This window comes from Haliotis asinina, chromosome 4, assembly GCF_037392515.1.
Source record: "Haliotis asinina isolate JCU_RB_2024 chromosome 4, JCU_Hal_asi_v2, whole genome shotgun sequence".
Taxonomy (NCBI): domain Eukaryota; kingdom Metazoa; phylum Mollusca; class Gastropoda; order Lepetellida; family Haliotidae; genus Haliotis; species Haliotis asinina.
In genome coordinates, this window is record NC_090283.1 from 25,140,087 (window position 1) to 25,157,209 (window position 17,123).

At 41.5% G+C, this 17,123-nt stretch overlaps 1 protein-coding gene across 1 annotated transcript in view; it reads right to left on the reverse strand.

Annotated features, from left to right (window-relative positions):
* Nucleotides 1–240: 240 nt before the first annotated feature.
* Nucleotides 241–17,123, reverse strand: part of LOC137282385 (growth hormone-regulated TBC protein 1-like) — a 32,320-nt gene continuing 15,437 nt past the window's right edge. Inside the window, exons 3-10 of the mRNA XM_067814131.1 lie at nucleotides 16,491–16,537; nucleotides 15,483–15,600; nucleotides 12,580–12,707; nucleotides 8,433–8,529; nucleotides 6,243–6,306; nucleotides 5,555–5,663; nucleotides 1,788–1,973; nucleotides 241–850 (exon numbers count right to left, since the gene is read on the reverse strand). Of these exons, the coding sequence (XP_067670232.1) occupies nucleotides 770–850; nucleotides 1,788–1,973; nucleotides 5,555–5,663; nucleotides 6,243–6,306; nucleotides 8,433–8,529; nucleotides 12,580–12,707; nucleotides 15,483–15,600; nucleotides 16,491–16,537 (830 nt within the window). The 3' untranslated portion in view covers nucleotides 241–769. The remainder of the gene's footprint in view (nucleotides 851–1,787; nucleotides 1,974–5,554; nucleotides 5,664–6,242; nucleotides 6,307–8,432; nucleotides 8,530–12,579; nucleotides 12,708–15,482; nucleotides 15,601–16,490; nucleotides 16,538–17,123) is intronic.

A 17,123-nucleotide genomic window follows, 5' to 3' on the forward strand; every position in this document is an offset into this window, starting at 1 on the left:
GGAAGGAAAGCCTGAAGTAACAAGTAAGGGAAAGTTGTTGATCTGGGACTAAAATCAGCAATATTCTAGTGAAAACATCATTAATAATCTCCTCAGGATATTACAAATATATCATCGAATCTATGCATCACACTGCCTTGACAATTTTATGTTCAGAGAAATAACAAGCTTCCTTCAAACATATCAAAGTGAAATCAGCTAAAACGTAACACAACAAATTGATTATTGTTTTATTTCATATTTTTGTTTGAAGTGATATGATGGGGTCTATTGAGGTGATAAATTCATCATGAGATTTGAGTTTTAAAAATATAGTGATCGTTAATTTATCAGTGCAAAAAACCTACAACCTCTTTAGATATCACAATAATGTCCCCAACGAATATACAGACATTTAGTTCCTGCCTATATATATTCTCTATGAAAAATACCTTTCAAAAATCTTTAGTATCATAAGCATATTAATGTTCCCCTCCATATTTCAGTGGGTAAAATATATTCTTTCACATTACATTCCATCACACACTTTCTTCACATTAAATTGTCCAGTACTGTTTTCATCATGACTTACTATATGTTACTTGTTGGACAATACATCAATTTTCAATCCTTAAAATTAAAATTTAAAAGTAAAATGTACATAACATTGGATACAAATAATCAAAATTATATTTTCCTTTGTAAAATATCTATTATCACATGTAAACTAATGATTGGAATTTGGTCGTATTGCACTTATCCCGCTCCAGTCAAGAAGAAAATCATTTCTTCACTTGACTTTGTTCCGGCACTCTTGTCTCATTTGGTCTAGTTTTGAGCGGGGAAATGATCCTGTCACTTCAAAAATACTCTGAAAAACAAAATGTGTTTTCAGTTAACTTTGACACAAAGGTCATATATGAAAAAGGATACAAATACAGAAAGTGTAAGCTCTTTGCCCAAAAGTCTTGACAGCGAATGCACTGTTTACCTTTTAACAAATATTTTTTTTGAAAAAAGAACTACAGTATCAAATATTTTAAACAAAGATTAGATTTCCTGAACCCTCAAAACTGTCAGGCTTTATTTTGCAAATTATTACTTATTCTGTCTTGTTTCCTTTGAATTGAATAATTCAAAATGAAACATCTTGCCACATTTAAGAATATCAGACAATTTGTTAACTCTGTGACCTCATTACTTAAGGACAGTATTAGAAATTAAGATAATATTCAATACTCGTATGATGGACTTCTGGCCCATTAATATGTGTTGGGACCTGCAACATGTGTCTGACCCTGTAACGTCTGTCTGACCCTGTAATGTCTGTCTGATCCTTTTATGTCTGTTCTGTCTGATACTGTAATGTCTGTCTGATACTGTAATTTGTTGGGACCTTAACGTGTGTGACTATGTAATACACATCTGCCCCTGTAATGTGTTGGGACCTGTAACATGTGTCTGAATATGCAGTATACATACGTCTGGCTCTGTAATGTGTTGGGACCTGTAACATGTGTCTGAATATGCAATATACATACGTCTGGCTCTGTAATGTGTTGGGACCTGTAACATGTGTCTGAATATGCAGTATATGTCTGGATCTGTAATGTGTTGGGACCTGTAACATGTGTCTGAATATGCAGTATATGTCTGGCTCTGTAATGTGTTGGGACCAGCAACAGGTGTGTGACTAAGTAATACATGTCTGCCCCTGTAATGTGTTTCAAGTCTATTATCCTCAAATCCCCCAATTCCAAACTTCAAACAGACACAAAGTGACGTCTGCTGAAATAAGGCCCACTCACCTTCATAAATTTGTGGCAGTCTTGTGTGTGTGGTGTGTAGACGATCGTTCGGAACAGGTCTACAGCCTCTGGAAATGTCTTGGTGGCCAGAATCTTCTCTTTGTTAGCTACAACTAAAGTCAAGGCCACACGATGCAGGATTTTTGTGCCTTCATAGAACAAACAGTCCCAGATTCGCAAGACCGTCTGGAACACAGAAAACAGACCAGGTGAACAGGAACAGCACACGGACCATCGTGGAATCAGTCTGAGGTCACTGCTGTATCAGGGTGCCATCGCACTGACCATCATGGAATCAGTCTGAGGTCACTGCTGTATCAGGGTGCCATCGCACTGATCATCATGGAATCAGTCTGAGGTCACTGCTGTATCAGGATGCCATCGCACTGACCATCATGGAATCAGTCTGAGGTCACTGCTGTATCAGGGTGCCATCGCACTGACCATCATGGAATCAGTCTGAGGTCACTGCTGTATCAGGGTGCCATCGCACTGATCATCATGGAATCAGTCTGAGGTCACTGCTGTATCAGGATGCCATCGCACTGACCATCATGGAATCAGTCTGAGGTCACTGCTGTATCAGGATGCCATCACACTGACCATCATGGAATCAGTCTGAGGTCACTGCTGTATGAGGGTGCCATTGCACTGACCATCATGGAATCAGTCTGAGGTCACTGCTGTATCAGGGTGCCATCACACTGACCATCATGGAATCAGTCTGAGGTCACTGCTGTATCAGGGTGCCATCGCACTGACCATCATGGAATTAGTCTGAGGTTACTGCTGTATCAGGGTGCCATTGCACTGATCATCATGGAATCAGTCTGAGGTCACTGCTGTATGAGGGTGCCATCGCACTGACCATCATGGAATCAGTCTGAGGTCACTGCTGTATCAGGGTGCCATCACACTGACCATCATGGAATCAGTCTGGGTCACTGCTGTATCAGGGTGCAATCACACTGACCATCATGGAATCAGTCTGGGTCACTGCTGTATCAGGGTGCAATCACACTGACCATCATGGAATCAGTCTGAGGTCACTGCTGTATCAGGATGCCATCACACTGACCATCATGGAATCAGTCTGAGGTCACTGCTGTATCAGGGTGCCATCGCACTGACCATCATGGAATCAGTCTGAGGTCACTGCTGTATCAGGGTGCCATCGCACTGACCATCATGGAATCAGTCTGAGGTCACTGCTGTATCAGGGTGCCATTGCACTGACCATTGTGGAATCAGTCTGAGGTCACTGCTGTATCAGGGTGCCATCACACGGACCATCATGGAATCAGTCTGAGGTCACTGCTGTATCAGGGTGCCATCACACTGACCATCATGGAATCAGTCTGAGGTCACTGCTGTATCAGGGTGCCATCACACTGACCATCATGGAATCAGTCTGAGGTCACTGCTGTATCAGGATGCCATCACTCGGACCATCATGGAATCAGTCTGAGGTCACTGCTGTATCAGGGTGCCATCACACTGACCATCATGGAATCAGTCTGAGGTCACTGCTGTATCAGGGTGCCATCGCACTGACGATCATGGAATCAGTCTGAGGTCACTGCTGTATCAGGGTGCCATCGCACTGACCATCATGGAATCAGTCTGAGGTCACTGCTGTATCAGGGTGCCATCACACTGACCATCATGGAATCAGTCTGAGGTCACTGCTGTATCAGGGTGCCATCGCACTGACGATCATGGAATCAGTCTGAGGTCACTGCTGTATCAGGGTGCCATCGCACTGACCATCATGGAATCAGTCTGAGGTCACTGCTGTATCAGGATGCCATCGCACTGACCATCATGGAATCAGTCTGAGGTCACTGCTGTATCAGGGTGCCATCACACTGACCATCATGGAATCAGTCTGAGGTCACTGCTGTATCAGGGTGCCATCGCACTGACGATCATGGAATCAGTCTGAGGTCACTGCTGTATCAGGGTGCCATCGCACTGATCATCATGGAATCAGTCTGAGGTCACTGCTGTATCGGGATGCCATCGCACTGACCATCATGGAATCAGTCTGAGGTCACTGCTGTATCAGGGTGCAATCACACTGACCATCATGGAATCAGTCTGAGGTCACTGCTGTATCAGGGTGCAATCACACTGACCATTGTGGAATCAGTCTGGGTCACTGCTGTATCAGGGTGCCATTGCACTGACCATTGTGGAATCAGTCTGGGTCACTGCTGTATCAGGGTGCCATCACACTGACCATCATGGAATCAGTCTGAGGTCACTGCTGTATCAGGGTGCAATCACACTGACCATCATGGAATCAGTCTGAGGTCACTGCTGTATCAGGGTGCAATCACACTGACCATTGTGGAATCAGTCTGGGTCACTGCTGTATCAGGGTGCCATTGCACTGACCATTGTGGAATCAGTCTGAGGTCACTGCTGTATCAGGGTGCCATCGCACTGACCATCATGGAATCAGTCTGAGGTCACTGCTGTATCAGTATGCCATCACACTGACCATCATGGAATCAGTCTGAGGTCACTGCTGTATCAGGGTGCCATCACACTGACCAAGAATATGGGGACACATACCATAATAGTTAAAATGGATAGAATTATCACTAAAATGACCCATGTTATGAACTTGTGTTCAATAATGATAATATGTCTGACATTCGTACCTGTGCCATTATGCACTCTCTTGTCGGTGCCAACCTTAACAATTGTACCATAAATTGGAACTCTATAGTTGTTGAGAATTGAAAAAAACATGACTGTTGATAGATAGGGCAAAGGTCAAGGTCATAATTATGTTGTCACACTCAATGGTGATATCATCTGTTTTGATCTATGCCGTTTCCATATTTGTAAAAAATGTCTAAGTGACCACCATCATATGACCATCCAATCAACAGCGAACAGTTAAATAATTTCACCAATCAGACACCGGCTACTACTTAGGGATCAGTGGGACTTGCAAAATATACAGGTCACTGACACAGATCTTTCGACAAACAAAAATCTGCATGTAACACAGTTAATTGACCTGCAGTATATACGTTTTGAGCTTTCTGTTGACATGGTTACCATCAGCTAATATTTCCGCAAGATGACATGCTTGAATACTGCCAAAAACACTATTTTCAGTACCTGTCTACTCAACTTTGTAATGGTTGTAATGTGCGCCATGTGCATCACCCAGAAGCGATCGTACATTAGAATTACGATATTTAGCATTTGGAATTGTTTGGATATGAACCTTTTCGAGCTAAAAAATTCAAAATGTATGTGCGCATGTCCACTTTCAGGATTTGATAAGTTGTGTTCTGATTGGTCAATCTCAAAGGTTACCTGACACGACCTCCCATGTTTTGTTAGACTCAATAGTGGAGTGTAACGAAAAGTACTGAGGCCAAGTATATTTAGACTGCATCGACTTTAGCTATAATAATGGTAGCACTATTTTTCAAGGCAATATCATCTGCATAAGCCTTCTGTCTTTTCAATTGCCATCCTTCGCCGGGCAATTAATGAAAGGCCTCAGGCTACTGCAAATGGTAACACCCTGAAGAATAGCATGAAAAAATATGATCACGCACCATAACATATACCAATATGAACATGCTCACTTACAGATCACGTTGGAAAACATTCACTCATAAATCACAATATGAACACATTCACAAAAACTGAAGCTAGACACTAAATTCAACACTTAGTATTCTCAGACGGAAATCTATGACAATGTCTAATCTGCTGTTGAGTGCGTGTGTCCTCACCTCGACAGGCATGACGTCTGCAAACAGACAGATGAACCACTTCATGCCAACTAGACACCACTGCACCCCGAGGGTCTCCATGTGAGCTGCGACCTCTGGCAGTTTCCATCTGTAACACACAGTTGGCTAAGTTTTTATGGTTAAAGCCTCACTCAGCAAATTCCATGAAATAAGTAACGCTAAACCATTTTTAAAACATGCGTGAGTGAGTTAGTTTTACGCCGCACCCAGCAATATTCCAGCTATATGGTCTGTAAATAACAGAGTCTGGACCAGACAATCCAGTGATTAACAACATAAGCACTGATATGTGCAATTGGGAACCGATGACATATGTCAACCAAGTCAGCGAGTCTGATTAGACTTCCAGTGGGTCACGTTAGTCGCCTCTTACGACAAACATAGTTCCCTTTTATGGCAAGCATGTGTTGCTGAAGGCCTATTCTACCCCAGACCTTCACAGGACTTTTAAGCCATGAGTAACTGTGACTTGTATTGATCTTACATCGTCAATGTTTATTTCTGCTTGTTGTTTAATGTCACACTCAGTGATATTCCAGTCATAAGGTGGTTTGTAAATAACTGCAGCTGGACCAGACAATCAACACCAATATTCCAGCATTATCACAGGAGGGGACACCAGAAATGGCCTCCACACGTGTGGTGTCATAATAAGAAAGGTACGTACTTGATCACCTCCCCAACAAGTTCTTGTTCTGCCTGCAGGGCCAGCATGTCAGGGTAATAGTAATCTGGAAAACAAAAACATGCTAGACCTCAGACACCCAAACCCCAAATATCCGGAAACCTTGTTACAACAAAAAATCTCTTATGCTATAAAACTGACTGTCTATAATGGATACTGGGTTTCGGCTTAAATGGGAAATTTTCAAGAACCGATTAAATCAACTCAAAACTGTCTCACTAATCCTCATGAAGCTTTGATTTACCGCTAACCACTAAAGTGAAGCGTGAGCATCCTATCTGTTTTGACACAAGACAAGGTCTGTTAATCAGGATTAATGATTAATCAGCATGGTCTTGGTTGTGCGCCTCTCTGACACTGAATGAAGTGTAATTGGCACAACTTGGTTTGAAAGGAATTTTACCCCACAGGAGTATGCTCACTACTGTTTCAACAAACAAAACCTTGATGACAGAAATCCTGATATCGGAATTAATTCAGATATCCAGACGATTTACACACACACGAATGTGTAGGATATATGGGTTTTCACTGTAATGCCTGTACATCTCAACTGATAATTTGGAGTTGATAAAAAGTTTCAAGTTCCAAGTCTGATTTGATAACAAATCATTTGAAATTTTACATTTCACACCTGGATGTACACTCACGTCCAAAAGAAATGACACAAACAATATTCTGACTATAACATGAAGTAACAACATGTAATGTTAGAAAAGACATTTGTATTTGATAAACTGATGAATAATCACCATAATTTTCAGAGGTTCATCTAATTATCGATGACAACAAACAAGAGTTTCATTTGTCCAGTAATCGATCAGGTCACATCATGATGCTGTGAAGTATCTGGTATATCAATACATGCAGCAACTTGACGTTATACTAAGTAGACCATATGCCAGATAACATGCAGGGGTATCCTCCTACACTTCTCTTGGAGAAGTTGCTGTCTGTTTCTTGGAAGAAACAGGTCTTGCATGCGCTTGTTGACCCAAATGGTCTCAAAGATGCTCAATGGGTGACATGTCAGGTGATGGAGCAGGCCAAAGCAATACGTTGATGTTATGTCTTCGGGAGGAAATCCGTGGTAACACGAGCTGCATGTGGAGGGGTATCATCCTGTTGAATATGATGCAGTTTGGGTGTTGCTGCAAGAAAGGCAGGACAACTGGATGCAGTATCTGGTCAATGTACCCTCGAGCATACAGATTACCATTCATCACAAAGAGATCTGTCTTCAGTCACCACTGATCCCATCCCGAACCATGACACTGTCTCTGCCACGTGGAAACACCTCATGGATGCAGTTATGTTGGTAATGTTTGCAGCGACATTGATAGACTTGAACCCTGCCATCATTATGGAGTAAGAGGAACCTAGAAAATATGACCCTTTGCCAGTGCCTCCTCTGCCATTGTCAAACTGTTTGTGCCCACCGCAGACATTGACGTCGATGTTGTTACATTAAAACTACGACTCGGAAAAGTCTGTGAGGACGAAATACCATGCTGTCAGAGTTGTCATGCAACTATATGTCGGCTGACACGTCAAAGACCAGTTGCTTCTGATGTCGTCACTGACAGGAAACGATGTCTGAGGTGAAGCAACTGTAAATACCATTCCTCAGTTGCCATGGTAATGGGAGGTCTCCCAATTCTGGGCCAGTCTGATTTCACACCTGTCTGCCTGTAATGTTGTAGGAGTCTTGTGATGGTAATACAAGCGCAGCCCAAGGTTGTAACAAAATCCTGGTGGGTGGCTCCCATTCGCATGATTCAAATGGCCCTCTCTTTTTCTTCTTATGTTAATCGCGGCATGGTCGTTATCATAATATATTTTTGATGGGATAATGTCAGTGAACAGCTCTAAACATCTACAAATGACATGCACGTGATTCGCACTGCACTTCGGAACAGTTCACATGAAAATGTCGTGCCCAAACACAACTATTTTCATGATTTCTTTACTGTTGCATTGTGGCGACTGTTTCCATGTCATATCTCATCAAACATACATTTTTATTCAGAATATTTATATCATTACTTTTGTACTGTTTCTTTTGGATGTTAGTGTATATTATCTCACCGGGTAGTATATCATATCTCGCCCGGTAGTATACCATATCTAACCCAGCAGTATCCTGTACATCAGTAGTGTGCTGTATCTCACCTGGTAATATATTGTTGATAAGTGTGTCCATTAACCAGAACACCTTGTCTTCATCCTTCACAATAAGAAGTAGGAGGCCCACTATGAAATTCAGACCCTATTGAAACAGAGAAAATAATGTAATATTCACAGTTCTAGTTACCATGAAAGTTCATTTGCAGATCTGAAATATGTTTGTAAATATATTTTTCATTATGGCATGGTAGCTTTTGCTCAAACGTCTTGACCTTAAAATCAAAGATTGTACACATCACAGTAAAATTCAACCCACTCTTTCTGTGTTAAAAAAGGTTACCTGCAACCTATATGGTATCAGGAAGCAATTTAAAAGTGAGGAGGCCCTCTTGAATATTCACGAGTCATCCCTGGAGGTGTAGGAGCCTTGCTCATAATGTCTGCGGGTTCACTCACATTATCAGGATCACAAGCGCTGGGTCCTTGTTCGTAATAAAAGGGTAACAAGTGTGGGGGGTCTTGCTCATGATATTGAGATCACAGGAGCTGGGGCCTTGCTCATAATGTCAGGGTCACAAATGTAGAGGCCTTGCTCATGTTGGGGTCACAGGTGTATGGGGTCTTGATTGTAATGTCGCAGCCAAAGGTGTATGGGGTCTTGATTGTAATGTCGCGGCCACAGGTGTATGGGGTCTTGATTGTAATGTCGAGGCCACAGGTGTTTGGGGTCTTGATTGTAATGTCGAGGCCACAGGTGTATGGGGTCTTGATTGCAATGTCGCGGCCACAGGTGTATGGGGTCTTGATTGTAATGTCGCGGCCACAGCTGTATGGGGTCTTGATTGTAATGTCGCGGCCACAGGTGTATGGGGTCTTGATTGTAATGTCGAGGCCACAGGTGTATGGGGTCTTGATTGTAATGTCGCGGCCACAGGTGTATGGGGTCTTGATTGTAATGTCGCGGCCACAGGTGTATGGGGTCTTGATTGTAATGTCGCGGCCACAGGTGTATGGGGTCTTGATTGCAATGTCTAGGCCACAGGTGTATGGGGTCTTGATTGTAATGTCGCGGCCACAGGTGTATGGGGTCTTGATTGTAATGTCGCAGCCACAGGTGTATGGGGTCTTGATTGTAATGTCGCGGCCACAGGTGTATGGGGTCTTGATTGTAATGTCGCGGCCACAGGTGTATGGGGTCTTGATTGCAATGTCTAGGCCACAGGTGTATGGGGTCTTGATTGTAATGTCGCGGCCACAGGTGTTTGGGGTCTTGATTGTAATGTCGCGGCCACAGGTGTATGGGGTCTTGATTGTAATGTCGCAGCCACAGGTGTATGGGGTCTTGATTGTAATGTCGCGGCCACAGGTGTATGGGGTCTTGATTGTAATGTCGCAGCCACAGGTGTATGGGGTCTTGATTGCAATGTCTAGGCCACAGGTGTATGGGGTCTTGATTGTAATGTCGCGGCCACAGGTGTATGGGGTCTTGATTGTAATGTCGCAGCCACAGGTGTATGGGGTCTTGATTGTAATGTCGCAGCCACAGGTGTATGGGGTCTTGATTGTAATGTTGCAGCCACAGGTGTATGGGGTCTTGATTGTAATGTCGCGGCCACAGGTGTATGGGGTCTTGATTGCAATGTCTAGGCCACAGGTGTATGGGGTCTTGATTGCAATGTCTAGGCCACAGGTGTATGGGGTCTTGATTGCAATGTCGCGGCCACAGGTGTATGGGGTCTTGATTGTAATGTCGCGGCCACAGGTGTATGGGGTCTTGATTGTAATGTCGCGGCCACAGGTGTATGGGGTCTTGATTGTAATGTCGCGGCCACAGGTGTATGGGGTCTTGATTGCAATGTCTAGGCCACAGGTGTATGGGGTCTTGATTGTAATGTCGCGGCCACAGGTGTATGGGGTCTTGATTGTAATGTCACGGCCACAGGTGTATGGGGTCTTGATTGTAATGTCGCGGCCACAGGTGTATGGGGTCTTGATTGTAATGTCGCGGCCACAGGTGTATGGGGTCTTGATCGCAATGTCTAGGCCACAGGTGTATGGGGTCTTGATTGTAATGTCGCGGCCACAGGTGTATGGGATCTTGATTGTAATGTCGCGGCCACAGGTGTATGGGGTCTTGATTGTAATGTCGCGGCCACAGGTGTATGGGGTCTTGATTGTAATGTCGCGGCCACAGGTGTATGGGGTCTTGATTGCAATGTCTAGGCCACAGGTGTATGGGGTCTTGATTGTAATGTCGCGGCCACAGGTGTATGGGGTCTTGATTGTAATGTCGCGGCCACAGGTGTATGGGGTCTTGATTGTAATGTCGCGGCCACAGGTGTATGGGGTCTTGATTGTAATGTCGCAGCCACAGGTGTATGGGGTCTTGATTGTAATGTCGCAGCCAAAGGTGTATGGGGTCTTGATTGTAATGTCGCAGCCACAGGTGTATGGGGTCTTGATTGCAATGTCTAGGCCACAGGTGTATGGGGTCTTGATTGTAATGTCTAGGCCACAGGTGTATGGGGTCTTGATTGTAATGTCGCGGCCACAGGTGTATGGGGTCTTGATTGTAATGTCGCGGCCACAGGTGTATGGGGTCTTGATTGTAATGTCTAGGCCACAGGTGTATGGGGTCTTGATCACAATGTTAAAATCACAGATATAGGGGTCTTGATCATAATGTCGGTGTCACCAGTGCTGGGAGTCTTGAACATAATATCTGGGTCTCCAATGCTGGAGACTTGAATATAATGTCGGAGTCAACAGTGCTGGAGCAACGAACATAATGTTGGGGTCAGCAGTGCTGGAGCCACGAACATAATGTTGGGGTCACCAGTGCTGGACCCTTGAACATAATGTCAGGGTCACCAGTGCTGGAGCCTTTAACATAATGTTGGGGTCACCAGTGCTGGAGCCTTGAACATAATATTTTGGGTCACCAGTGCTGGACATAGGGACAATATGCGACTCCCATTTCTTGAGTCCTCCACAGTTATAAAGGCTAAACCAAACATGAGTGAGGGATCCTAAACAGAAATCTCCATTTCCAAAACAACCTGGGCTAATTCCTGCAAAACTATCTGCATTCATTATGGTCTTGGGAGCAATTCAGTTGAAAAGTTTTCTGTTAGCAAAATGACACTCATGTTTTTAATGGGATATTGACAGAGTCTGAAACGGACAATTAAACCTAGTGATAGTTTGAAATCCAATCCATCCCAACAAAATCAATATTTCTGAATACCTGAATTGTCAACAATGATAAAAGAAACACCACCATTGTAAAATATGATACTTGTTCGGGGTCCTGCAATATTCACCTACAGCAAGAGAGCAGGGTAAAGACTGCATCATAACATTGAACAAAGACTCCTTACAAAGACCACTCACAAAAATAGTTTGCTTCTGTGCGTCTCTTCATCAGCAAATAAAGGCACTTTTTGTAATTAGTTTCACAGGCCAGAGTATATAAAAATGTCAGTTTTCTCAAGATTAAAAAATTACAGAAAAGATTGATTGATGACTCAAAGTTTTGCAGTGCATCGACAGTTTGCTGAATTTTTTAAAGTACGCAAACAATTAGGTACAGAGAACTGTTTTATTTAGGCTATTGATTATTTATCTCCAAACAGACATGACTCAAGGTAGCAGAAATATATGTGTACAAGAAAAGGACATGTCTAAGCTCAAACAATGTCTACAACGACTGAATGTTGTTTTGTACATCACAGATGAAGCACATTCTGTTATCAATGATCATACAGTGAAACCCCGGATGCCCAGACCACAAATATTCGGTAACCTTGTGTTCTGGTCAGTTATCATAAAAAAACAATCTCTCTCAACGTGTTTTGATACGGCACAAGGTCTGCTAATCAGGATTACTGAATGATCAACAGGGTGATAAGTAAGCCTGTCTGACACTGAGTGAATAGTAATTGGCACTTGGCCATGCTGTTTTGGAAGTGATTTTAACCAAGAAGTGTAGGCTTGCTACCATTTCAACACCGAAACCTGGATCACAGAAATCCAGATATCCGGATATTCAGTTATGCGGACGATTTACACAAAAAATGAATGTGTTCGGATATCAGGGGTCTCACTGTAATCATAATTTTTTCATAATGATGATGATCATGATGATGGTGACAATGATGATGATGAAAAACAAAGATGAACATTTGTCTACCTGACAATATCCAACTTTGGTGTTATTCTTGGCTATTGCTGACAAGACCCGACGCAGGGGTTTCCGCAGACCATTAGCATCCTCGGTGTCAGCAAAATGGATGTTTTCTGGGAATGTGCGATGTATATCTACAACAGAGGATGCATAACTCAACAGAAATCTGTCAGAATGAGAAACTCCTTTCATGAGAGAGAGACTCAGCAAATATTAAACAGTGAGCTGTGTTCTCAACACGATTTCTATTATGTCATGGCATGTGATCTTGCAATACTAATCTTGGAGTGATTCGCATCTAAAACATGAACGCTCTGCCATGGCAAACTGAAAACTTTTCATGTATGCAATTTAAATATTTACTGAGTCATGGCACACAAATAAAGCACAATTTTGATCTCCGTCATGTCATATCATGTCATGACTAAAACAAATGCTGGCAACACCATGTTTGTTTTCTAACTAATGTTGTTAATTAAAAGCACAAAGGTTTCACTTGTTGGAGGGTGGTTCTGGTGGGTTGTGAAACACTTCTTTCTTCTTTCAGAATCTTTACCACAGATAAATAGGACATGGAGCTTGTCCTCAACATAGTTTAGGCCGACAGAGTGGCAGTAATGGAGGTGACGTTGATCATAGAGTGTATTTGTGTGAATGAACGGGTGTTGTTTAAGTTGACAGAGACTGTCCACACACTGACAAGCATTTACAACCTGTTGACCAATTGCTGTGGTCCAATCTGTGGCTGCACAGTACATGTGACCTACGTTTAACACAGTTAGTAGGTCACCAAATACAGACAGCAATCATGTCGTGCAGTTAGGACTTATCTGTATGTTTTCATTCCATAAACATATCTGATGGTAAATGTACATCATGAGGTGAATACAATATGTGGTCTAGGGACATACAGTAACATATACAAACATTTGTTGTATTGAAATAGGTGCCCAGTACATGAATGATGTAAAACAGATGCCCAGTAACTGCAGAATGCTGCAGATGTGTGGCAAGTCTGAGCTGGCTACTGAAGTACAGTCATCTGTGTGTCATCTGTCCAATCCGGCAAATTGTTATTACCAGCATAAAATCTCAGTCACATCTGTGGTTGTCCATTTATCATCAGCTCTACAGTCTGGCACATTTTCTAAACCAGATTATTTCTTCAGTCCCAGTGAGTGCCGGTTTAGACAGCTTCCACTGTAATGTGCTTTGCCTTGTGTTTTATAATTGGTCTCTAAACGTGGTCAGTACACCTTGTCTGCAGATTCTGTACAAAAGGTTCCTGATGGGTTTTCTCCCATATTTCTCCCCCTTCCCTGCCTACCTAAATCCTACTTACACCCAGTTATCTTCTGGTTATGACCAATCCTTTTACCTACTCAATTATTACTTACAAAAATAATAAGATAAAATCTATTTACTAGTACTCCTACTGTATTTCTCCCCCTCCTAAAAACTACCTCTAAATCAAAACAATAAGTGGACACTTATGTCGGTCTTGGTTCGAGACATGAGGTCGTAGATAACTTACCCAATGCGGGTATTGTACGACTGATGATTCCCCACATAGGATAGGCCCATATAGCCAACACCAGGCCACGTGACTGGGCAAATCCTGAATCCCGCCAATGAGCACATTCCTTGCATCTCTTGACCTCAAAATGGCGAAGCATGCAAGAAGCGTGGCAATGTCCTACCACCCATGCCACGAGGTCTGCATGGGCGATAGCTGCTACTTGTGGCAACTTGTGTGTGGCACAATGAATTACTATACTTATCACACTTTTATAACCAATTATGCCCACAGTATTCTAAATTATGAACAGATAGGTTTATCAAAAGCTTTTTGGAGAACAATATATTATTTCGCATAAACATTTAGATTTAACACTTATATAATGGACATGTGTGAATATGAAGGGCGTGATTATATACTGGACAAAATAAGCTAGGGATATTGGTATTTTTATGACCAACATTTTATCAGTATGTCAAGGAATAAATACATTATTATTCATTATTTCAAAATTTACTAATATCCCTAACTGTTTTTTTCCATTATGTATAGCCTCACATCAAAGTGAAATACCTCCCCCTCTTTAATGGCAGCACAGGTAAAATTTACCCACAGAAATAGTGTTTTATGTTTTATTTTTACAATACCAGACAAACATATGAGTAAACATGTCCATGATGAAAGTGATGAAAATACATTACAGGTGCCTAATCTGCCAAAACCTTTTTGAAACTCATCGTGCTGATTTGCTTTGATAAATGAACAGGCCACAAACTAAAGGTGTTACATAACACTCAAATATGCATGATTTACAAAGAAAGAGAGACATCAATTTACTAACCCTTTATGTTTCGTTTTGTTGTTTGACACTGCACTTAGCAATATTCCAGCTTTATGGCAGCCGTCTGTGAATAATTGAGTCAGGGCAAGACAATCCAGTGATCAACAGCATGAGCATCACTGAACACGACAACATGAACTCGTTAGTTGCCTCTTACAGCAACCATGGGTTGCTGAAAAATAACTCTAACCCAGATCTTCACCCTCTAGTAACCAGTGTATCACCAGGGATACACTGAACCTAAGTCTACATGAATTAGCCAAATAACCATATCAGTTGTCAACAAATATCTCCATAGTTTCACAAATAGATTGTTTTTCAGATTACATTTCATTTTGTTGTCCAATCCCAATTTTGTATAAAAGTTGCTACTTCCTGTTTTGGTCAACTTGGCATGTGCCCATGGTGCCAAATAAGGTGTGAAGTTAGATTGGAGGATTAATTGTTTTGTAATTGCATATGGTGATAAAATTTGTTTGAAAATTCAACTAACCTATAACCCATTTGTGTGCAGTGTAGCGATGCCGAATTAAAGCATGAGTCACCTACCAAGATTGATGGAACACTGGACGGGGTGTGTGTCATCAAGCTGGTTTTCAACAAGGCGCTGGTACAGTTCAGGGTCTTCCTTCCTTCTTTGCTCAGCACCACTCACAACCATCCACACCTGTTTCCATGGTAACAAATGTGTGAAACAGCATGTTACATGATGGAGAAATATGCGTACAATATGCACAAATGAATGTAAATACACAGTATTTTTTTAGTCACATGCAACAAAGGTATCAGCATTAAGTACAGATTCCAGTACTTTTGGGGTTGAGTCCCATCAAGGATTTGAAATGACAGTCTAAGAATGACTCTCTAAATCAGCAACAGTCAGCAATTTAACCCACTCAGCCACCTTGGCTTGCTCAAAACTGGAAACCTGACAACTGGTATTCTAAGTGGTGTTAACCTAAGAAATTCCCAAAAGCTGGAAACCTGACAACTGGTATTCTAAATGGTGTTAACGTACGAATTCCCAAAAATTTCAGGCAGACCACAAGACTGGTTAGACCTAAAATTTGCCAGCCTTGACCAAAACCTACCTGCTCACAATTAATACTAATTTACTTTCTAGTTAATTACATTAGAGCTTGTACAATAATTGACAAAAACTAATACCAATGCAAGAAAGGATTAACACAGTTTATTTCAGATTTGTTTTTAATGCTTCAATTCATGCTATCACTTCATTACGTTTTAATATCTTGAAATACGATGAATATTTTCATGTCCATGTGTGGAGTTTAGCCCTGGCAGTCTGTCATAATCTGGTAGCCCTTTTGAAAATAACCCATTCTGGGCATTCGGACAGGCAGGTATTTCGAATGCTGATCGATGATGTACTTTTTCTTACTGAGAAATTGTAATCCCAAACATTATCAAGGTTTAAACTTTGTAGGACATATAGTATTTACTATGTATAGAATACATTTATGAGAGATATGAGGTTCAAATGTTTATGGGTTTTTTTTGTTTTTTTTGTCGAATGAAATTTTCAAACCAACTTACATCAGCTCTTATATCTGAGGGTATTCCTTTCCTGCAAAACCTTTTAACTGAAAAGAAAATACATTATCAAATGAAGAGACATCCATACAAATCTTTCAGTATGAACTACTAAAAAATGGGGAAATGATTCCATTCCATCAACCTGATATTTTTTCAAAATACCTGAAAAATTGCTGCCAAGAGAACTTAGGTTGTAACTGTTGACACTTCTGTGTGAACAAACTAATTACATTAATGTAACTTGCATATACTTATTAATTTCAGTTAAATTTCTAAGAAAATTAAGGATTCACTGACTGAATATTCAAGGACTTATACATGACACCAAACTAAGTAGCAGGAAATTTGGGAAAATATTTGTTCTAAAACATTTTAAAGATTTTTGTTTTCCTTAACTGGGAAGTATTTCAACACTGAAGTTTAACTTCACATTCAAAGCAGTAATGCTAATATAAGAATTAAAATTACTTTTTCAATATTCATCTTGCCACACATAGCTGCAACATTACTGATGCGTTTAGTAATATTCACTTACACCGTATTGGTTCTGTTATCAGTGGAATACAGGTCACGTCTCACAAAACTGTAACAGCAGTTATTTGTAAAACTATAGCAACATGAACTGACAAGTGT